The sequence below is a fragment of the Alosa sapidissima genome, chromosome 7, assembly GCF_018492685.1.
Source record: "Alosa sapidissima isolate fAloSap1 chromosome 7, fAloSap1.pri, whole genome shotgun sequence".
NCBI classification, from domain to species: Eukaryota; Metazoa; Chordata; class Actinopteri; order Clupeiformes; family Clupeidae; genus Alosa; species Alosa sapidissima.
Genome location: NC_055963.1, coordinates 6,101,713 through 6,125,435, shown reverse-complemented (window position 1 = coordinate 6,125,435; position 23,723 = coordinate 6,101,713). Strand labels below are relative to the sequence as shown.

At 43.1% G+C, this 23,723-nt stretch overlaps 1 protein-coding gene and 1 long non-coding RNA gene across 5 annotated transcripts; both read left to right on the top strand.

Annotated features, from left to right (window-relative positions):
• The first annotated feature begins 64 nt into the window (after nucleotides 1–64).
• Nucleotides 65–22,480, top strand: LOC121713993. Its single transcript, XR_006032996.1, has 3 exons — nucleotides 65–78; nucleotides 3,408–3,417; nucleotides 22,195–22,480. It is a non-coding gene; the product is annotated as an uncharacterized LOC121713993 (long non-coding RNA).
• Nucleotides 6,470–22,480, top strand: LOC121713943 (keratin, type II cytoskeletal cochleal-like). 4 transcript variants are annotated; one of them, XM_042099039.1, is made up of 10 exons: nucleotides 6,470–6,734; nucleotides 17,282–17,747; nucleotides 19,282–19,490; nucleotides 19,601–19,661; nucleotides 19,749–19,844; nucleotides 19,946–20,110; nucleotides 20,226–20,351; nucleotides 20,444–20,664; nucleotides 20,837–20,889; nucleotides 21,005–22,480. In XM_042099039.1, exons 1-10 carry the CDS (start codon nucleotides 6,661–6,663, stop codon nucleotides 21,253–21,255), a joined length of 1,722 nt encoding a protein of 573 aa, XP_041954973.1. In that variant the 5' UTR covers nucleotides 6,470–6,660; the 3' UTR covers nucleotides 21,256–22,480. The 4 variants fall into 4 exon arrangements, with proteins under 4 accessions (XP_041954973.1, XP_041954976.1, XP_041954975.1 ...); XM_042099042.1 differs by lacking the exons at nucleotides 17,282–17,747; nucleotides 19,282–19,490; nucleotides 19,601–19,661; ... (3 more) ...; nucleotides 20,444–20,664; nucleotides 20,837–20,889 and adding exons at nucleotides 8,968–9,176; nucleotides 9,290–9,350; nucleotides 9,439–9,534; ... (3 more) ...; nucleotides 11,899–11,951; nucleotides 12,071–12,096 and having other exon boundaries at nucleotides 6,470–7,122; nucleotides 21,133–22,480; XM_042099041.1 differs by lacking the exons at nucleotides 17,282–17,747; nucleotides 19,282–19,490; nucleotides 19,601–19,661; ... (4 more) ...; nucleotides 20,837–20,889; nucleotides 21,005–22,480 and adding exons at nucleotides 8,968–9,176; nucleotides 9,290–9,350; nucleotides 9,439–9,534; ... (3 more) ...; nucleotides 11,899–11,951; nucleotides 12,071–12,441 and having other exon boundaries at nucleotides 6,470–7,122.
• Nucleotides 22,481–23,723: the final 1,243 nt, after the last annotated feature.

The following is a 23,723-nucleotide window of genomic DNA, read 5'->3' as shown; positions in this document are numbered from 1 at the left end:
GTTCCCACAAAGTACTAATTTGTGGCCACGAAATATTAATTCGTTCCCACAAAATAGTAATTCGTTCCCACGAAATAGGTAATTTGTGGCCACGAAATATTAATTCGTTCCCACGAAATAGTAATTTGTGGCCACGAAATAGGTAGGCCTATAGGCTGTGCACTGGACAGCTGGATGAGCAAATCAAGCGCAACTCCTTAAACAGGAACAGTCGCCACACATATTCACACACATTTTGGATTGCCATTATTTTTAGTCCAAAATACTTATGCATTCAATGTAAATATCCTTAAACTGTAATACTTCAATGCTTCATATAATGTATCTTTAGCTTTGTGCTTGTTAGGATTCCATCTGGGCTAGTCCACGCCGCCCCACTGGACACTTTGTGTATTGCCGGTCATGTTGTTTTCCCCTTGTGTTTCTGACCCCACCCTGGCCTGCCTAGTCACCTCCTGCATTGTATTTAGCTTTCCCATCAGATTCTTGTCTCACCTGGTTCTGTTTATGGTCTGATCATGGTCTTCGGCCTATTTTCTCTCTCTTATCGAAATTCAATAATATAATAGTTCTAATATAATTGTTTAGTATGATAACCTGATGATGATGCCTCTCGCTAATAATGAATCCCTCCAATGCCAGGCTTTTCAAAATGTCTTTGTATTTCATTCCCAGCCTAAAATAGCACTCTACCATATCCCTGTCCATTGTGTGACAGCGACTGTTCCTGTTTGAGGAGTTGCGCTTGATTTGCTCATCCAGCTGTTCAGTGCACAGCCTATAGGCCTACCTATTTCGTGGCCACAAATTACTATTTCGTGGGAACTAATTAATATTTCGTAGCCACAAATTACCTATTTCGTGGCCACAAATTACCTATTTCGTGGGAACTAATTAATATTTTGTGGCCACAAATTAGTACTTTGTGGGAACGAATTGCTATTTTGTGGCCACAACTTATTATTTTGTGGGAACGAATTGCTATTTCGTGGCCACAACTTATTATTTTTTTTCCCCATGACATATCTGGGGCTCCGTAGCTAACAGAAGCCTGCTATACAAGAAGACAGATGTCCACTGATGTGTTTGAAATGTCATTATGATAGAGGAGATATGTGCATTAACTTTGAAATTGAATTCAAAAACTATATATATTTTTCAGAGCTGGCTGACACGAATGGATGTAATGTAACTAGGAGTCCTTCAAAATAGATTTCCTTGATATGACCTATGTTATTACATACGCAAAAAGCATTTGACAAAAACCATAAGCAAAGTGAAACCTTGTAAAAAATATCTATATTTTTCTTGTATGAGTTTTTTTTTAATGTTGCCTTTCATGAAAGGCTTGGAAGAGGGACACACCCAAGTTGAGGTGCCAGCCAGGGGGGTTATTAGATTAAAAAATGTAGAGTAGCTGCACTCTGATCTTTTTTTCTATATTTATTTAACCTTTTCGACACACAGCCTTTATCAAGGTTTTGTCAACGTTGCCTTTCATGAAAAAAGTTTCTAAGAATAGTTTTTAAAACATCTAAACAGAATCTCTTATGAGTGATTGAACCCTTCAGTCAGTGCTGCCATGGGAATAGGCAGATGACTTGATCACCGCCCTTATTTAGACAGAGGCTGCAGTCATAGGATCTCTCCTAGAGTTTCAAACCCCCCACTCCACACAGCCACACATATTCACACACATTTTGGATTGCCATTATTTTAGTCCAAAATACTTATGCATTCAATGTAAATATCCTTAAACTGTAATACTTCAATGCTTCATATAATGTATCTTTAGCTTTGTGCTTGTTAGGATTCCATCTGGGCTAGTCCACGCCGCCCCACTGGACACTTTGTGTATTGCCGGTCATGTTGTTTTCCCCTTGTGTTTCTGACCCCACCCTGGCCTGCCTAGTCACCTCCTGTATTGTATTTAGCTTTCCCATCAGATTCTTGTCTCACCTGGTTCTGTTTATGGTCTGATCATGGTCTTCGGCCTATTTTCTCTCTCTTATCGAAATTCAATAATATAATAGTTCTAATATAATTTTTTAGTATGATAACTCTGTTATGATAAACAAAAAATGTGGGATGATTTGTGTGGCAACTATCACGCATCACAGCAAAGCACAGATTTTAAAAAGTTACTGAGAAATCGACACGGACCTGCACAATCTTGTCATGATTGTTTTATCATCCCACAAAGTGTTTTCCTGCTATGTGAAGCAACTGGAAGAACACAGTACTGGTTATTACTGCTCTTAGTGACTTAGTGAGAACTCTTACAATACAAGGATACAAGGATACAAGGAAGTTTATTGTCACATGCATATAGTTACTGGAAGTAAGAAATGCAGTGAAATTATGTCTGGTGTCAGCCTATTTGTGCATTAATGGGGGGGGGGGGGTAAAAAGTGCAGTAGAAGAGGGGTTTAGTAGATTAAGTGGCAAGGGCTGCATAAAAAAGGTGGGGGAGGATTGGGATTGGGTGGGGGGCACCAACAAGGAGCACCCAAGAGCAACAGGGGCAAGGAAAAACTCCCTTACCAAGGAAGAAACCTTGAGCAGATCCACGGCTCAAGGGGCTAACCCAACTGCCAGGGGTCTTGGTGTGTGTGTTGGGGGGATGACAGGGGAGATGGGATAGTGTGCTGTGTATGTGGGGAGAGGGCAGTGTGCAATATGTGTATTGGAGAAGCTTCCTCATGAGACAATGTCCTGTGTATTGGGGGGGGGGGGGGGGCAGTGTGCTGTAAGTATGTTGGGGATGTGTGTTGGAGAAGCTTCCTGATGAAATAATGTGCTGTGTATGTGGGGGGGGGGGGGGGGGGGGGGGGGGCAGGGACTTACTATTGCAAGCAGAGTACTGTATGTAATGTATGTGAGTGATGACAGTGAAGATGTGTGTGTGGGCGGGAGGGGAGTGGAGCAGTGACTGTGTGTGTGTGTGTGTAGTGTGTGTGTGGGTAGGTGGGGGCAGTGTGCTGTAAGTATGTAGAGGATGTGTGTTGGAGAAGATCCTGAAGACAATGTGCTGTGTATGTGGGGGGGGGGGGGGCAGTGTGCAGCAAGTATGTAGAGGAGGCTTACTGTAGCAAGCAGTGTGCTGTATGTATGTGAAGTGATGACAGTGATGATGTAAGTGTGTGTGTTGGGGATGGGGGGTGGGGGGGGGGCAGAAAGGCTAGGCAATCAAGGACATGGGTAGATGGAGGAGAAATCAAAAATAATAAATAAAAAGTGTGCAAAAGTTGGAGAAAGTCAGATATGTGTGTGTGTGTGTGTGTGTGTTTTGACGTGTGATGAAATAAGAAAATAAATAAAAGGTCTGTAGCATAGGGAGAGGGATGTAAAAGTGCTAAAAGTCTTGTAGGTGTGTGTGGGTGTGTGTGTGTGTGGGAGTGAATGAGTGCAAAGTCAGTATAGTGTGAGTTCAGAGTTGGGAAATGTTTGAGAGTGCTGAGGAGTGAATGTGTGCAAAGTCAGTATAGTGTGTCATTTGCCATTTGGCTTCAGTTCTGGTCACCCTGTTGAGGGCCTAACTCACTCCTGGGCCATGGGGAAATACCTGGACTCTAACTGTCAAATGAGAAATGATGTCTGGTATCATATTAAAAGGTCTCTATGCGAGAAATACCACATTGAAGAACATTAAAGTTCTTCTCTCCCTTCTATCTTACCTCTTGTCTTGGGCTGATTATAGGCGCTGCTCTCTGCCCTGCTTATTTTTCTGGAGAAGGCCTTGCTCTCTCTGCCCCCCTCTCTTTCTCTCTCTCTCTCTCTCTCTCCTTTCTTTATTTTTTTTCTCTTTATATTTGATGTATTGTTTTATCGTTAGTTATCTACAAGTCTCCTCCAAGTGACAATTACATTATACACAATGCTGACAATGCTGAGAACAATAAACATCCTTCTTTATCTTGCTTACATCAACCCTCTATATGACTTAATAGGAATATTAATTTTTAAAAAATCAAACACCTTTGATTTTAAGTCTATTTAGGCCTTAAATAAATGTCCTGAGCTCACTCTCCAAAATTGACCTTTGACCTTTATTTTGGGGTACCGTCATAACTGGGGACAGGGATTTTGCCCCAGCTGTGGCCCAGGGGCTCCATATTATGTCACTGAGTCTTGTGGTCAGCAAATAACTTTACACCCACACACATAAATTGGTAGGGATGTGGACCTCCCTAAGAAGAACAGAAGAGGATGGGGTTCATGTCCCAACCCCCACTCCCCATATGTACATTTACCGCATGCATCACATGTGACTGCATTGTTGGATTCCGAAATGTCACAGGTCGCAGACTGCAGACATTTCTTTTTTGGTGAAGCACAGGTGAAAATCACACTGCACTTCACTCATATTTGGCCAGGGCAGTTGTCCTTTTTTCATCTGCCTCGCTTTTCAGTGTAATAAGGTCAGTAGGCAGTGCTATCCTTCCTGCCAGCACATTTCCACCCTGTTAGGCTATGCCTATAATATCAAATATATAATATTTGTCACCCTGTTGTGTTCCACCCTGTTGCATGCCAACAATAACATAACATATTTTCAGCCACTGAGCTTGGCCAACATGCATTCTTCATATACTATATCAAGTCAAGTCGGCTTTATTGTCAATTTCTTTACATGCACTGGTCATACAAAGAATTGAAATTTCGTTTCTTACTTTCCCATGCAGACATATACATACTTTAAATACAGACATAGACATACTTTAGACATAGACATAGCCATAGACAATAAACATTAAATTAAAGTGTGAGACTGAAATATAGAACATATATCAAAATATAGAAATATAGGACATATATAAAAAAAATAGAGGTAGTTGTGTTGTATATTTACATAGTCTTAACAGTTACATGAAGTTTAAACTTGTGCTTGTGTGACCTGTATATTTACATTAATATGCAGTAATTTCAAGTATATCAGGCTTGATGTGAAGCAGCAACACGTTAGGCTGCGCAGTCACAGTGCAGTTCCACAGGGCGGTGTTGGGGCTGGCTGGTGGGTGGGGGGGGGCTGTCAGTGATGGGAGAGTGGGTAGATTGTCTGTTGTTTCAAAGCAGTCCTGAAGTTGTGAGACGGCCCCCTCCGGCCACACTCTCACCTCCTTCAGAACTGGTTTGGTGACTTTTGCTCTTTGCCTGTATCGGGGCAGCAGCAGGATGCTAATGTGGTCTGACTGCCCGATGTGGGGGAGGGGTTTGGCTTTGTAGGCTTCTTTCTGTGGGGTGTAAACAAGGTCCAGGGTGTTTTGTCCTCTTGTTGGGAAGTTTGTATATACTGTTCTGACAAAATAAAAACATCAAATACAACTAGAAATGCAATTCTGAAGAATTACACAAGGAGATGCAATCTGTTGGCTGGAGTATGGTGGGGCTATTGAGCTGGCTGGTAGCTGGTTGGTAGTGTAATTGTGATACCTGCAAAGGTGCTTTTGGAGTAACCAAATTTGAAGCTTGTGTGACAAGGCGTTCTTGAGATATCGCGTTCAATGATCGTTTCTCAAAGTCAAGGATGGGTCCTTCAAAGCCGCTCTTTCAATGATGTTACGTCATCGAATCCCGCCAAGCACTGTTCCAATGTCAAGGGTGCTTTAAAATTCTATCAAGTACTGAGTCCTTCGTTCGGAGATTTGTCCCATCTGATTGCTCGTCTTTTTTGCCGTTGCCTTCGCTGTCAATCTCTGTTGTCTGTTCTCCAAAGCCAAAGATCATTTACACTTCACAAACTTTAAAGCTGATTTCCTCAAAACTTGTTTTTTTGCTGAGATGAAGATAGCTTTCACATTTTGGCCAATATCTCTGGGTTGGCTAAACGGAATTGAACAAATGACCCCGTTTTTGCACGCCCCATATCTCAAAAAGTATAAACTTCTCAAAAATGAAAAACGGGTAGGCTGGTAAAGTCTTGGAAGATACAGAACGGATGCAAGATACACTCATTGGCTGCCTCTAGCGTGTTCAGAATCCTCTCAATCTTCTCATAGTTGTTAGGACTAAGCTGTGGAGAAATGCAGTTAGGCAAGTGGTGTACACACTTTTTTGATAATAGCTTCTCTGGTGATAAAATGATAAAGTTACCCAGTGCAACCTGAATGTTTAGCTGTGGACATTACGTATATAAAGATGTCAGTGAACAAATACATTCAGACATAACTGAATTGCACAATCAAGGGTTGCCTTTTATCTCATTTGCATACACTGGGGAAAAGTGCACTTTCACCCTCAGGCAAAGATTTAAAACATACCTCAGACTAAAGACTAAACTAAAAGACATTTGAGAAATGTGCTATCAGGCATCTAAGCACAGTGAAAATATGACTGCTGTTCCACCTGTACCCCTCAGGGTCTTGCTGACTTTATCTAAGTGTCTGCACCTGACCTGAATGTGCTGGATGCCTCTCAGATTTGGCCCTCTCCACCAATCACATGGCTGCCTGCATCCCCTGCAGGTAAGTGAGCTTGCGGGGGAATGTCCTAATTCAGTGGAGGAAGGAGAGCAGGTCTCAGGTCAGAGCCAGTCCTCTCTCTTCACAGTATAAAGAGGGGTCACACCAGCAGCAAGACACTCAGAGGGACATCTCTCCTGTTAGTGGACTCACCTGCTCCGACTCCTTCCTAACACTCCCTAAGCTCTCAACAGCAACCATGAGTGTCAGGATCTCCTCATCCAGCTTCAGCAGCGGTGGCAGCATGAGTGGCAGTGGCTTCAGCAGCGGTGGGAGCATCAGGAGGAGCTTCTCCAGCCAGTCCGCCCTGGCAGGTTCCATTGGTGGCAGCCGCATGAGCTCTGTGTCCATGAGGCGCTCTGTTGGTGGCGGCGGCCTGGCCATGGGAGGTGGTGGTGCTGGAGGCCTGGCTCTGGGTGGAGGCGGTCTGGCCCTTGGTGGTGGAGGCATGGGTCTTGGAGCTGGTGGTGCTGGCTTCGGACTGAGCATGGGTGGTGGAGGTGGTGGCTTTGTGGCACCCGCCATCACAGCTGTCACCGTCAACCAGAGCCTGCTCGCCCCCCTGAACCTGGACATCGATCCCACCATCCAGACCGTCCGCACCCAGGAGAAGGAGCAGATCAAGTCCCTCAACAACCGCTTCGCCTCCTTTATTGACAAGGTCAGTGTGATTTTCAGAGTCAGGCATAGGCAATAGGGGATAACATCATTCCTCTGTGCTCATTAGTATGTACTCAATCCATCATCTGAAAGGATGTTGCTTGTGTTCTCACTAAGAGTTCTCACTAAGTCACTAAGAGCAGTAATAACCAGTACTGTGTTCTTCCAGTTGCTTCACATAGCAGGAAACACTTTGATGGATGATAAAACAATCATGACAAGATTGTGCAGGTCCGTGTCGTTTTGTCAGTAACTTTTTAAAATCTGTTTTTTTTTTTAAATCTCTTTGCTGGCAAGTGGGATAGAGTGATAGTTGTCACACGAATCACCCCACATTTTTTGCTGGTCAAATGTGACCGATTGATCATTCTTTTCTCTCAAAAATATTGTTAACTTATTCTGACTATCATGATGAGGCTCCTTGACTTTGTTAATACAGGACATCTGAACACACAGAACAAATTTTGATAATTTTTATAACAATTTGAGTCTGTTATTAAACTTTAGAACACCCATGTGTATTGCCGGTCAAAAATGACCGGCCATTAGAAATGAATGGGTGAGAAAATGGTCAATGTATAAAATTGAGTCTAGGCACATACTTATTGATCAGATGGATCTGTGCTGTATATGTGCTTCTGTACATTAAAACACACACACAAACACACCCTCACTCCCCCTCTTTGAACCTTTCTCCTTTCTCCTTTGAACTCCACTGGAACCTTTCCCCAATAGAATCTTCCCCTTTCTGACTTGCATGAGCTCAGGTCAGTGAGGCAGTGAGGTTATATCCAATAGAACACAAGTTGATACAAAGGTCTATCACAACATTACATGATAACATGATGTGTGTTACTATGGATTTATAACAATTTACAATGCAGCGGTCATTTTTGACCGGGAACACCAAACTAGAAAACATAAAATGAACACAACAATGCATGAATATTTTGGACTAAAAATTACGGCAATCCAAAATGTGTGTGAATATGTGTGGCTGTGTGGAGTGGGGGGTTTGAAACTCTTGTCTGGAGGAGAGATCCTATGACTGCAGCCTCTGTCTAAATAAGGGCGGTGACCAAGTTATCTGCCCATTCCCATGGCAGCACTGACTCTCTGACTCCAAATGGGAGATGTGGATGAATGCCTGCTTGCATTATTTTTTGCACTTTTGTGAGCACAATTTACTAAATCGTGCACACATTTTACTACATAGTGTGCTCATTTTACAAAATTGTGCTCTGATTTAAATTGTTTGCAAAAAAAATAGTAAAATATGTGCACGATTTACTAAATTGAGCGCACAATATAATAAAATGAGACCACAATTTAGTATAACTAGAATGCTATGTAGTAAAACGAGCACACAATTTACTAAATTGTGCACTCAATCTATTTAAATGAGATCACAACTGAATAAAATGAGTGCACAATTTACTAATATGAGCAAGGTTATTCAATTTATTATCTGGTGCAGTGTGACCTGTCGGGATGTAGCAGGAGGTTGATTTGGCTGATATTGAAACTAAAAGCAGAGGCGCATTCTCTCATTACACAAACATATGATGACACCCCCTGGGCTCTATATATATTTCCTGTGTCATGATGACATTTCAAAACCATCAGCAGACATCTGGCTTGTATAGCAGGGTTCTGTTAGCAGCTAGCATCTACAGGAAAATAAAATGGCTGCTATTTCAACTCCAATTCAACATTTGTCTATGTAGATTAGGATATGTGAAACCTGTTTTTAGGTTTTTCTTAATTTTGCATTATATTTTGTCTCATCTCTTAAGAATCAGCGTCAGTCTAACTGATCTAATGATGTTTAATTTTATTCCCACAGGTGCGCTTCCTGGAACAGCAGAACAAGATGCTGGAGACCAAGTGGAGTCTTCTCCAGGACCAGACCACCGTGCGCTCCAACATCGACTCCATGTTCGAGGCCTACATCGGCAACCTGCGCAGACAGCTCGACGGCCTGGGCAACGAGAAGGTCAAGCTGGAGGGAGAGCTGAGGAACATGCAGGGTCTGGTTGAGGACTTCAAGATGAAGTGAGTGCCTCAATTATTTATGGACATTGGTCACCGTCTACCACCAGTCATAAAGGGAATGTTTCAGTTTCCCACTACTGTATGACTGACCACCCTCTTGTCCATTTCTGTAGATATGAAGATGAAATCAACAAGCGTGCCACAGCGGAGAATGAGTTTGTTCTGCTGAAGAAGGTAAAACAGAAATGATCTACCCACGATCTTCCATTGCAGCTTTGACCTCTGAACCTGCAGACTTACCCATTCTTTCATCCCTCTTTAGGATGTTGATGCTGCCTACATGGTCAAGGTGGAACTGGAGGCCAGGGTTGATGCCCTTCAGGATGAGATCAACTTCCTCAGTGCCGTCTATGAGGAGGTGAGAGTTGGTCATACTTCATCCACAGGGTCCAAATTTCACTTGCAGTGTTCTCAAGCTCATACGGAACCTTCACATTTATTTTCCCTTCCTCACTCAGGAGCTGCGTGAGCTGCAGGGACAGATCAAGGACACCTCTGCTATTGTGGAGATGGACAACAGCCGTACTCTGGACATGGACTCCATTGTGGCTGAAGTGCGTGCTCAGTACGAAGACATCGCCAACCGCAGCCGTGCAGAGGCTGAGGGCTGGTACAAGGCCAAGGTGAGTGCATTGGAGTGGCACTAGCGCTCAGTACTTTATCAACGCAGGGTATGTTATTGAAATGTGCACAGATTAGGACCTTCATGCTAACATCTCTTGGTCTTCAACAGTTTGAGGAGATGCAGTCTTCTGCTGGCAAATATGGTGATGACCTGCGCGCAACCAAGTCAGAGATCGCAGAGCTCAACCGCATGATCAGCCGTCTCTCAAGCGAGATTGAGTCAGTCAAAGGACAGGTGAGTTAACCTTCATTTTTGCTCTCCCCACCAAATATTCCATCATCAACAAAGCTCCACCTAACTGACTTACATTCCTCTGTTATGATGCAGCGTGCCAGCCTTGAGGCCCAGATTGCAGAGGCTGAGGAGCGTGGTGAGATGGCAGTGAAGGATGCAAAGCTCCGCATCAGGGACCTCGAGGAGGCCCTCCAGAAAGCCAAGCAGGACATGGCCCGCCAAGTGCGCGAGTACCAGGAGCTGATGAACGTCAAACTGGCCCTCGACATTGAGATCGCCACCTACAGGAAACTGCTGGAAGGAGAGGAGTCCAGGTAAAAATATCCAACATAGTGCACATACTAATTATCAGTATGATCAGTAAATTGGTATAATTTTGAACACCGAATTACGTGTTAATAACCAGAGGCGGACAATTCTTAAGTAAATGTACTCAAGTAGGCTACTGTACTTAAGCACATTTTCAAGTATCTTTACTTTACTTAAGTATTATTTTTTTTGGAAACTTGTGACTTTCACTTCACTACATTTTGAAGACAAATATTGTACTTTTGACTCCACTACATTTTAAATGCTAGCATTAAGTAAGACATTGGGTTTGAAGAGATTTTGCAATTATGTGATCATACTGTTGTGTTGTCTTAATTTTGTCAATTACTGAATATGACCATGGCAGTGGTAGGTAATGCAGAGAATTCTTTGTGACGTTCACCATACATCTCCTTTTAAAGGGACACCAGGCAAGCCTGATGCTTTTTCTCTACGAAACTCCCCCTCGCTCGGTCTGAAGCTCTTTTCCTTTTCTTTGCATCTTCCGTCAAGGGTTTTCGCTGCTTCTTCGCCGGCTCTGCCATTATACACACGTTTGCAACAATAACATAGCGTTTCGTTAGCCTCCCTCTGTGCTGTGGATGCAGGATGTAAACTGATCCTGCTTCGGTCGGCGGGTACGATACACTGAACTTGCAAGCGGGATATTCTTCCTACAGGCAGTAGGGGCGGGCGAGAGAGTCTTCATTCGCCCTGTAATGAGTCATTTAACCATATACCGACTTACGAAGATGAGTAATTAACACGAAAACGTTGCCTGGTGTCCCTTTAACTCGGCCTACATGTTAAATAAGTCACTATGAACTCACACAAGGGATTTTTTCAGAGCTCCAACCTCAACACCACGCATGTTGATTTGTTTACAAGCCAAAGGATAGGACCCAGAAATTATATTTTTGTAAAAGTCATGTTGATTGACTAGGTAATAAACTTGATTCAATAAGGCTGGCATCCCAGTGCAAATGGTCATTCTCCCAAGAAATTCATTTACTATGACTTCAGAACAATTAAAAAAATGTACATACCAGTAATTATGCTTATGAACAAAAAAAACCTGTTCATTTTACCTGTTGTTTGAGGTCACTAAGACCATCAATAGGAAAAAAAGCAAGAAAATTGGGTACAACGATGGTCAATATTGTACCAAATTTTCTTGCTCTTTTTCCTACCAACAGCACGGTGGCCTTGAACCACAGGGCTACAGGATGAAAATGGGCAGTTTTGCTTTTTCACTCAGCAAAATAGTGACCAACCAAAGAACGTGCATTTCATATCAGTTTAAGTCTGTGGCCTCTGCATCACTGACAAAATTAACATTATACAACACATCACTAGAGAAATACTTTGTACTTTGAATACTTCAGTATTTTTTAAAAACAAGTACTTGCATACTTTCACTTAAGTAAAAATTTGACTAGGCAACTTTCACTTGCAGTGGAGTAATATTTGACTAGGAATATTTATACTTTGACTTAAGTAAAGAAATTGAGTACTTCGTCCACCTCTGTTAATAATCCATCATCCTTTCCACAGAATTGGTGGTGCCTCTGCAACCGTTCATGTTCAGGAGAGCTCCGCTGCTGGTGGTAGGTAGAATTCCTCATTTCAGGACTGCATAAGAATCCAGGAAATGAATAATACTGTGTGTTGTCTGCACAGACTTTTTTTGCTGCTCTTGCATTTAACTGAATCAAATGTTTTGCAGGAGGCGGTGGCCTGGCCCTTGGTGGTGGCGGAGGATTCGGCTACGGTGGTGGTGCCGGCATGGGCATTGGAATTGGTGGTGGCATTGGTGGTGGCTCCAGCCTCAGCATTGGCGGTGGCAGCAGCATGTCCATGTCTCGCTCCTCCTTGATGTCCAGTGGCATCCGCCGCTTCTAAATGAGGAACAACACCTCTCCTCCCTTCCATCTGCTTTGCCCCTGCTATCCCCTATTCCACTCACAGAACATTCGACAACGTCCTGAGCAAAAAGTGTTCTTCATAAACAAAAACCTCAAGAGAGAAAGATGCCAGAAATGGTTAGAGCTTCTCGATTCACATCACACTTTGGAAGCCTTTCCCATCACAGGCCAATGGATCTGCAACAAGCCATCTACATGTCATGTGAAAACACTAAATAAATGTTGGTTCTTTATGAAGTATTCTTTTGTTGTTGGTTATTTGTTTTTGTATTCAATTGTCTTACATTGAGGGAAAAAAAAACAAATCTGGGGAAAACAAGGTGTGAATTCAATCAGTTATTCAATCCAATTCAATTCAGCAATGTTGGGGTATTATCAATGTTTTGCACTGGGTAAAAGAGAATGAGAGCTGATGGGAAAAGACTGAGAATAAAAATACATGGGAATGCAATGGTATCAAACAAAAATATGAAATCATACGAAAATCACTTTAAAGGTACACTAAGATTTTCACCTTAATATAGCCTTTACAAAGCCAATTTGATAGTAATCAAACTTGTAATAGTAAACAAACTTGTAATAGGCAAACTGTTCACCTACAGTAGCATACAGCAAAGACGTAGTGAGTTGCTACCGAGAAAACCAGCCGGAACGGCTGCCCGACAAATCTCGTGAGAATCGTGAAACATTACCTTGTCAGTAGATATAGCTCTTTGGAGATAGTTTTAGCCTGTTGTTAATCCTTCACCTCCACAACAAAAGCATTTTCATTGTGTACAGGGGGGGATAAGTCACGAGAAGTTTGCTGTTTACAACAGCAGAGTAAAACAGAAATATATCGCCACTCTAGAGAGGGCTCTACAGTCACCAAAAATACCGGACCTGCATAGTTTACCTGCATAGTTTACCTTTAAATGCACAAAATTACGGGGATCCAAAAAAAAGAGATAAACACTAAAGTATTGATATCTAAAGCAAGCTGAGAATAAATGAAGATGTTTGGGAGGGGGGGGGGGCATGTATAGGACATGTTGGGCTAACACTGCATAAGAATCCAGAAAATAAATAGTGCTGCGTTTTGTCTGCTCTCTCTTTTGATGTATCCCTCTCCTGGGCCATCTGGAACCACAAGGGAATGTGTCATAGACTGCACAAGAGAAGCCAAGGCTTTTATGTAGCATCTAATGTTGCGCAATCAAATTCCTGAAATTCCTTGTCAGATATAATTGGTCTAAGGTCACGTCTCATGAATAATATTTAAAAATCTCATAACAGAATATATGTTCAAAGCATTTTATTTGCAATTACACAACTTTCATGGATTATTGATTAAGAAAGACAGATACAGAAATACTTTAATAATGACTCCCCCCAGAGCAGAGACAGAGAAATTATATTTTTAGAATAATATATGTATATAAAATGTATGCATGTATGTGTATATGCGAATGATGTTTGTATGGCTGTTGTAACACTAATTTCCCTCTGGAGATGAATAAAGTATATCTACATCTATCTATCTATCTATCTATCTATCTATCTATCTATCTATCTAATTATTCCACATTGTTTAGTGTAGATGCTTTATCATTGTCTCACTGACTAATATAGCCCTGTGTTTTACATATCCTATACTCAACATTTTGCTGGTCTTTTGATATGAGGATGATTCAATTATAGTCTTCAATGAAAAAAGTTTGTTTGTTATACGATTTTAAATTAATGGACTCAAGACGATGTGTGTATGCTTCTAGGTAGGCTATAATGCTTTACGGCATTTCAAAAGGTGAGATATAAAACATCACAGTAATAAATTGACATAATATAGAAACTTAAACCCATCTTGAAAACAAAAATAGACCAAACCTAAAAAGTTGCGCTATGTTGCAGTCTCCCAGGGGACCTGAAAAACAACCGTACATACACTATCGGTCAAAAGTTATGCAACCTCTGCTCTTTTATGGTTCCTTAAATGTTTTGTTTATGGTATTATGGTTATGTAGTGTACACAAACATAAATTATATATAGGCTCTTCCATTTTAGCCTATTGATTCGCAGACTGATGATTATGGCCTACCGAAGTTTATTGTATTTGAGTTGGCTGAGCTAGTTCTTTCTAAAAATTACTTCCTTTTTGAACATAAGTATGATATACCATTTTTCTAAAAAAGCGTTGGCTCATTTCGCAAATCAGACTTCACATTCTCAAAGCTGTTTTTTCATACTCCATATCATCTTATCACTTCATTAAGGCCGTTTCTCCCTATCTTAGTGCATCACTGCTAACCTGACTCTCGCCAGATGAATTTCGTTCCGCCTAGCTCCACTCATCCATCTGGGATCGATCCATTGGAGTGGTGCTTCAGAAGGCTGGGCCTTATTAAAAAATCCTTGCATAAGATTGGATAAGCCACTTGTCCGTCATCTATTGACGTGCTACTTCAACCACTCACATCGAAGCCCACCCGTGACGCTGAGAACAGTCTCACAGTCGCTTCTACACTACGTCACATCTATGAAACTCCCGCCCTGCGTCCTGATTGGCTCTACCATACAATCTCGTGCTGAAATCACTCTCAACGGAACCGATCCCAGATGGATGTGAGTGGAGCTAGGCGGAGCTAGGCGGAACAAATTTCATCTGGCGAGAGTCAGGTTACATCACTGCAACTGATTTTGTAAAAATGTATGCTGTTTTTTAAATGTATAATGGCTAATGTCATATACTGTACTAGTTCCCTGCTGAATAGTCCTACCCCATGAAACAAATTGGCCCTATTTTATCGCTTGTGTCATTACATGCAAATGTGTTGAACTAGTTGTCATACTGTAACTAGTCATATTCTAGTCACTAGTCATATTATGTCTAGCTTATATACATATATTTGACCTGACAGACAGGAACGTCAGGATATATAGAAAGATGTACAGTGGTGCACAACTCACACACACACACACACACATGCACACACACACACACACACACAAAACACACACACATAAATACACACACACACACACACACACACAGTACACATGCACGTACAGGCACGCATGCACATTGTGGTGCATAATGTAGGAGGACATTTTTACATTTCAGATCTGTGTGCAAGAAAACCATTCTGTATATTTTACTCATGTGCTCTTTTACTTTTGTTTCGCTTTACTTACTTCTTACTTTCGTCCCGGACGAGGCCCCAAACTGTCGTGCTAAAATTCTGGATTGTTCAAAACATTTCTCTGAGACCTATGCCGTGTCGCTAACAAGCGCAGTCTAAAGACACAGAGAAAAGGCAGACTTCTTATAGGATTTGTCAAAGCTTACATCTCCCCTTGTGACATGTGAAATATTCACTGACCACATCACCCAAACTCGTCAACATTACACAAGGATGTATCCCTTAACAACCAGCATCAGTGACATTTCCCCAAACTTCGACCTAACATACATGCAGGCGCCAACCTCCTTGGTGAAGATGGCAGCTCCATCTCAGGGCCCCCTCTATCCAAACCAGCACGTGCTGTAGGCACAATCACCTTGAGAAAGAATGTCACAAATGCTAAACATCTCTCATCATCCCAATTTCAGTTGACTTATACACTTCTATGAAGAACTTAGTAAAAGAGCACATGAGTAAAATATACAGAATACACACATATGGTTTTCTGGCACACAGATCTGAAAGGTTAAAATTTCCTACAACATGCACACACGCAGGAACGCACACACTCGCACGCCCGCACACACATAAACACACACACACACACACACACACACACACACACACACACACACACACACACACACACACACACACACACACACACACACACAGACATGCACGCACACACACACACACACACACACACACACATAGTCTTTCAGAGTGCAAATGTCAGTTACACTTTACTTGACAGTATTAGGGTTAGGGTTAGAGTTAGGGTTAGGGTTAGGGTTCATGTGTCATGACAGTGTCATATGTTCATGACAGAGTCATGTCACTCTTATGTCGATACTGTCAAGTAAGGTGTTACCCAAACGTCTCTACCTTCAGGCTCTTCAAAGTAGCCAACTTCAGCATTTCATACTCTTGGCAGTTTATCAACCACCTTCAGATAGACGCTGAGAATGTTTTTCCAAACAGCCCTGAGTGTGTTCCCATACAAGTTGAGCACTTGTTGGCTGCTTTTCGTTTACTTGTGTTAACTGAGGCTGCTTTGAATTGAAGCTAAAGTTGGCTGCTTTTACTGTAAGATCCTAAAATAGAAAACGGTCTAAATGTTGTATACTGGCACAGATGTGTACATCCTTATTATTAGTAGTATTATTAGTATTATTACTGATACAGCCACAGCAGGAATTTTGTCAAGACTGCATCTTATCATACTGTTTACTATAACACTCATGGAATGTACACAGTTGGGAACCATTATGATTGCGAAATGTGTTGAAGACCACACTGCCACCTTGTGTGTGAGAAATGCAATGAGATAGAAACGTCCGTTGAGGGGAAGACCTCCCTGAAGTCTTTAGGGGTAGGGACTGCACATATGAGCGTGCCTACGTGTTTATAACAGACAGGATGGTTCTATCAATGTATAATACATGCATCGACTATCAAACTGGAAGTGAGTAATATTAAGAGGTTTTATGTTTACATTTTCACTTATAACAACCTTATAAGTAATTTAAAATGAACATTTAACATCCATTCCACCTGTTCCTGAATCCCCCTTAGGGTCTTACTGACTTACCCTGCAGGTAAGTGAGCTTGCAGGGGAGTGTCCTTATTCAGTGGAGGAGGAGGGAGAGCAGGTCTCAGGTGAGAACCAGCCCTCTCTCTTCACAGTATAAAGAGGGGTCACACCAGCAGCAAGACACTCAGAGGGACATCTCTCCTCTTAGTGGACTCACCTGCTCCGACTCCTTCCTAGCCCTCCCTAAGCTCTCAACAGCAACCATGAGTGTCAGGATCTCCTCATCCAGCTTCAGCAGCGGTGGCAGCATGAGCGGCGGTGGCTTCAGCAGTGGTGGCGGCTTCAGTGGCGGTGGCTTCAGCAGCGGTGGCAGCGTCAGGAGGAGCTTCTCCAGCCAGTCCGCCCTGGCAGGTTCCATTGGTGGCAGCCGCATGAGCTCTGTGTCCATGAGGCGCTCTGTCGGTGGCGGCGGTCTGGCCATGGGAGGTGGTGGCGGTGGTTCCAGCTTCAGCTACGGCATGGGCGGAGGTGGTGGTGGTGGAGGTATGGCCCTCGGGGGTGGAGGCATGGGTTTTGGAGCTGGTGGTGCTGGCTTTGGACTCGGCATGGGTGGTGGAGGTGGTGGCTGCATTCCACCCGCCATCACAGCTGTCACCATCAACCAGAGCCTGCTCGCCCCCCTGAACCTGGCCATTGACCCCAACATCCAGACAGTCCGCACCCAGGAGAAGGAGCAGATCAAGACCCTCAACAACCGCTTCGCCTCCTTTATTGACAAGGTCAGTGCTTCTCAATAAAAAATGAAAGATTAGACAGAGTCAAGCATAGGCAAGAGGGGATATCATTCCTCTATGCTTATTATTGTGTACTCAGTCCATCATCTGAAAAGACGTTGCCTGTAAAAGTACTCACTAAGTCACTAGTAATGTGCTGTAATAAGCAGTAATATGGTCTTTCAGTTGCTTCACATAGTAGGAAACACTTTGTGGGGTGATAAACCAATCCTTACAAAGATTGTCCACTGTGTCTATTTCTCAGTAACTTTTTAAAATGTGTACTTTGCTGGCAGAGCGGCTTAGAGGATTAGCCCAGATGCGGCCACATTATATGAAGCAGGTCACCTGGCCTTAGTGGTAATGCTATGACAGCAAAAGCTCTATTTTTGAGTATTTTGGACAAAAAATAATGGCAATCCAAAATGTGTGTGAATATGTGGCTGTGTGGAGTGGGGGGGTTGAAACTCTAGTCTGGAGGAGAGATCCTATGACTGCAGCCTCTGTCTAAATAAGAGCGGTGACCAAGTTATCTGCCCATTCCCATGGCAGCACCGACTCTCTGGCTCTCTGGCTCCAAATGGGAGATGTGGATGAATGCCTGCTTGCTGTGTGAATGTCTCCTGGCATGATCTGCAAAAGACCCCAAAGGTCCTGCAGGAGGGGAGAGGTGTTTTTATCTAATGTCTGTCAACGCTTTCTCTGGTGGGGGATTGGAGTGGGTGTGGCTTCCTCGCCTCCATGCCTGGCATGCATGCAACATGTTAACACGCCAAAAGAGCGTGTGCCCAGCAGCAAAGTACAACACTTGGCACTACGGCAAAGAAAACAACTTTACTGTGAACCAATGTTCCATAGCTTTTCAAGAGCCTTGAGCAAATTCACAAGCCTAATCCATCAGTTGTTCATAGACGCTGAATTCCCACGGATTAGTGACTGAACAAATGCAATTAAAGAAAGAACAGGACGGCTACTTAACTAAAAATTCTTTGCTTTTATATATGCACACCACAGCTAAAACAATGTGTCATCAGAGATGGGCTCAATCATTCATAAGTAATAACATTTGTTAAATAAACATTATTTTAATTTAAGATTTTTTGAATTAAAGATTTTTTTCCATGAAAGGCAACATTTTAAAATATCTCATATAACCAAAATAATGTTTTTAATGTTTTTATAAGGTTTCACTTTGTGTACACTTTTTTAGCTGTTCAAAATGTTATAACTAACTTAGGCACTATCAAACGCATACTTGTCTCTTTGTCACATCTGACATCTATCCCTGTCAGTCAGGCTCTGACAAAATTGATAGTTCTTGAATATTTCAGTGTTAATAGTAATATCTCCTGTGTCATGATGATATTCCAACACCATCAGTGGATTTCTAATTAAATTACTTGAAAAATTGTTCTTCTTATGTAAGAAGAAAAATAAAATGGCTGCTATAATGTGTTTAATGTGTCATAATGTCAAGTTTTTGTCTCAGGAATTAGTGTCAGTTTAACTGATCTAATGATGTTTAATTGTATTCCCACAGGTGCGCTTCCTGGAACAGCAGAACAAGATGCTGGAGACCAAGTGGAGTCTTCTCCAGGACCAGACCACCGTGCGCTCCAACATCGACTCCATGTTCGAGGCCTACATCGGCAACCTGCGCAGACAGTTCGACGGCCTGGGCAACGAGAAGGTCAAGCTGGAGGGAGAGCTGAGGAACATGCAGGGTCTGGTTGAGGACTTCAAGCTGAAGTGAGTGCCTCAATTATTTATGGACATTTGTCACTGTCTACCATCTGGAATGTATGCAGTTTCAGTTCCTACTTCTGTTTGACTGACCGCCCTCTGCTCCTTTTGTGCAGATATGAAGATGAAATCAACAAGCGTGCCTCAGCGGAGAATGAGTTTGTTCTGCTGAAGAAGGTAAAACAGAAATGATCTACCACGATCTTCCATTGCAGCTTTGACCTCTGAACCTGCAGACTTACCCATTCTTTCATCCCTCTTTAGGATGTTGATTCTGCCTACATGGTCAAGGTAGAACTGGAGGCCAGGGTTGATGCCCTTCAGGATGAGATCAACTTCCTCAGGGCCATCTATGAGGAGGTGAGAGTTGGTCATACTTCATCCACAGGGTCCAAATTGCACTTGCAGTGTTCTCAAGCTCATACGGAACCTTCATATTTGTTTTTCCCTTCCTCACTCAGGAGCTGCGTGAGCTGCAGGGACAGGTCAAGGACACCTCTGCTATTGTGGAGATGGACAACAGCCGTACTCTGGACATGGACTCCATTGTGGCTGAAGTGCGTGCTCAGTACGAAGACATCGCCAACCGCAGCCGTGCTGAGGCTGAGACCTGGTACAAGGCCAAGGTGAGTGCATTGGAGTGGCATTAGCGCTCAGTACTTTATCAACGCAGGGTATTGATTTTTGAAATGGGCACTAACTAGAGCCTCCATATTACATAAACCTGTCGGTCCTTAACAGTTTGAAGAGATGCAGTCCTCTGCTGGCCAATATGGTAATGACCTGCGCACAACCAAGTCAGAGATCGCAGAGCTCAACCGCATGATCAGCCGTCTCACAAGTGAGATTGAGGCAGTCAAAGGACAGGTGAGTTAACTTCACTTTTGCTCTCCCCACCAAATATTCCATCATCAACAAACCTCCACTTGACTGACTTACGCTTCTTTGTTATGATGCAGCGTGCCAGCCTTGAGGCCCAGATTGCAGAGGCTGAGGAGCGTGGTGAGATGGCAGTGAAGGATGCCAGGCTGCGCATCAGGGACCTCGAGGTGGCCCTCCAGAACGCCAAGCAGGACATGGCCCGCCAAGTGCGCGAGTACCAGGAGCTGATGAACGTCAAACTGGCTCTCGACATTGAGATCGCCACCTACAGGAAACTGCTGGAAGGAGAGGAGTCCAGGTAAACATATCCAACATAGTGCATATACTAATTATCAGTATAATCAGTAAATTTGTATAGTATAATAGTAGTCCCAACATAATAATAGTCCAAAACCTGGCCTAAAAAATGATCTGGCCATTGTTAGGTATCAACAACAATGACAAATCCTAATCCACCTTCCCTTCCACAGAATTGGTGGTGCCTCTGCAACCGTTCACGTTCAGGAGACCTCAGCTGCTGGTGGTAGGTAGAATTCCTCATTTCAGGACTGCATAAGAATCCAGGAAATGAATAACACTGTGTTGGCTGCACTCTCTTTTTGCTGCTCTTGCATTTAACTGAATCAAATGTTTTGCAGGAGGCGGTGGCCTGGCCCTTGGTGGTGGCGGAGGATTTGGCTACGGTGGTGGTGCCGGAATTGGCAGCGGTGGTGGCGGAGGATACGGCTACGGTGGTGGTGCCGGCATGGGCATCGGAATTGGCGGCGGCGGTGGTGGTGGTGCTGGATTCGGCTACGGTGGTGGTGCCGGCATGGGCATCAAAATTGGAGGTGGCAGCAGCATGTCCATGTCTCAATCCTCCAGCTCCAACATGCGCTACCCCTATTGATAACATCCTCCACCTCCAACATGCGCTACCCCTATTGATAACATCCTCCAGCTCCAACATGCGCTACCCCTATTGATAACATCCTCCACCTCCAACATCCTCCACCTCCAACATGCGCTACCCCTATTGATAACATCCTCCAGCTCCAACATCCTCCACCTCCAACATCCTCCACCTCCAACATGCGCTACCCCTATTGATAACATCCTCCACCTCCAACATCCTCCACCTCCAACATCCTCCACCTCCAACATGCGCTACCCCTATTGATAACATCCTCCAGCTCCAACATCCTCCACCTCCAACATCCTCCACCTCCAACATGCGCTACCCCTATTGATAACATCCTCCACCTCCAACATCCTCCACCTCCAACATCCTCCACCTCCAACATGCGCTACCCCTATTGATAACATCCTCCACCTCCAACATCCTCCACCTCCAACATCCTCCACCTCCAACATGCGCTACCCCTATTGATAACATCCTCCACCTCCAACATCCTCCAGCTCCAACATCCTCCAGCTCCAACATGCGCTACCCCTATTGATAACATCCTCCACCTCCAACATCCTCCACCTCCAACATGCGCTACCCCTATTGATAACATCCTCCACCTCCAACATCCTCCAGCTCCAACATCCTCCAGCTCCAACATGCGCTACCCCTATTGATAACATCCTCCACCTCCAACATGCGCTACCCCTATTGATAACATCCTCCACCTCCAACATCCTCCACCTCCAACATGCGCTACCCCTATTGATAACATCCTCCACCTCCAACATCCTCCACCTCCAACATCCTCCACCTCCAACATGCGCTACCCCTATTGATAACATCCTCCACCTCCAACATCCTCCACCTCCAACCTCCTCCACCTCCAACATGCGCTACCCCTATTGATAACATCCTGAGCAACAAGTGTTCTTTTTGAAGCATTTCCAAACACGGGCCCATGGAGCTTCAGAAACAACTCAAAGTGATATCCTGGCCCTCAATGAATAAAGTAATTGTTTGATAGCTTACAGTATGCATAGTCATCTTTTATTCTGTTCTCTACATTTCTCCTGGGATAATGGGCCTTGCAGAGAGCTTTGTAGACAGCTCTCTGTTATCACTCACTTCTCCATGTGTCCCTGCAACCGCTGATCTTGACCAGATTTAGGATGTGCCATGTACAACAAGTGAAAACACTGAATAAATCTTGGTCCTATATAAAGTATTCCTTTGTTGTTGGTTATTTGTGCTCACATTCACTTGTATTACACTGAGAAAACAAAAGAAAACAAAACTTTGGAAGGCAAGGTGTTGTGGAGATGAGGGTACACCTTCAAATGAAATCTCAATTAAATTCAGCAATATTGGGGTATTGTCCATGTTTGGTGCTGGTGAAAGAGAAAGAATCATTTGGAAGGAAATAAAAAAACACATGGGAAACCAATGCTATCAAACATGCTATCAAACACCTCAAACATCAAACATCTGAAATCATGCAAAGTCACTTGAAATGCACACAAATAACAGAAATAGATTTTCACTCTTAAACTCTGTTGTTGGCAGTGTTAAGACCTGTTACTGTACACTCGTAGAGACAGACCTGTGTTGAAAGTGCCATATAGAAATCTGGTGAAATAGTGCACATACGATTTTGCTACTTGTTCATCTTTGTTTTGACTCCGCTTCATGTTGTGTCTTTTCTTCTCCCTCAACACATCAGAAAGCTTGTGGAAATAAGAAGCTACCTAGGCACTCAGTGAAAAACGTTTCACTTGTGGCTGCCTGTGTTTGCCATTGGTTAATTGATGATCTAATGTCTCACACTTGTTCACCCACTCATATTGAAGTTTTAAACAGACTTGTCTCAGAGATTGTTCACTTCCTGACGAAGGCTTTTGACCTGAAACGCGTCAAAGTGTTTTTTAATATTGATCTGCCCATAAAATAGTCATTTTAAACTTTTTTCACTTGATGAGTGCCTAGGCATCTTCTTATTTTTACAATTGATCAAGCCCTCAACCTAAGAGCACCATCTCAACAACAAAGACTTATCGTTTAATAGCTTTTTTACATTAGAAAGCTTCTTAGGTGAAATATAACACTAAAGTAATCCATGTTATACATATTTTGCCACCTTCCTAAAATAATGGCATAAGTCATTTTATTCAGGTTTTGTTTAGAAAACACAAAAAGGTTAACCAAAAATAGACTAGGTGCACGAAAGGCTCTTCCCGTAGACTTATGTATTTCCGGTGGAGCGTTAACTGTGTTATAACGATATCTTCTGTTATATTCTGCTCCTTCACTCCAACACTGAATATCTTGTTTGCCCAATAACAACAATTTTAACACACGCATAAATCCTTCTTTTTCATAACCTGCTGATTCCCTAGTGCAACACCCAACCGGGTCTGTGTAGACACTTATTACATTAACAACAGTGGCAGGTTCAAACACCTGGCTCCAAC

Coding starts and splice junctions, on each gene's coding strand:
- LOC121713943 (XM_042099039.1), top strand. CDS start 6,661: ATGAGTGTCAGGATCTCCTCATCCAGCTTCAGCAGCGGTGGCAGCATG. Junction 19,662..19,748: donor AGTTTGTTCTGCTGAAGAAG/GTAAAACAGAAA, acceptor ATCCCTCTTTAG/GATGTTGATTCTGCCTACAT. Junction 20,111..20,225: donor AGACCTGGTACAAGGCCAAG/GTGAGTGCATTG, acceptor GGTCCTTAACAG/TTTGAAGAGATGCAGTCCTC.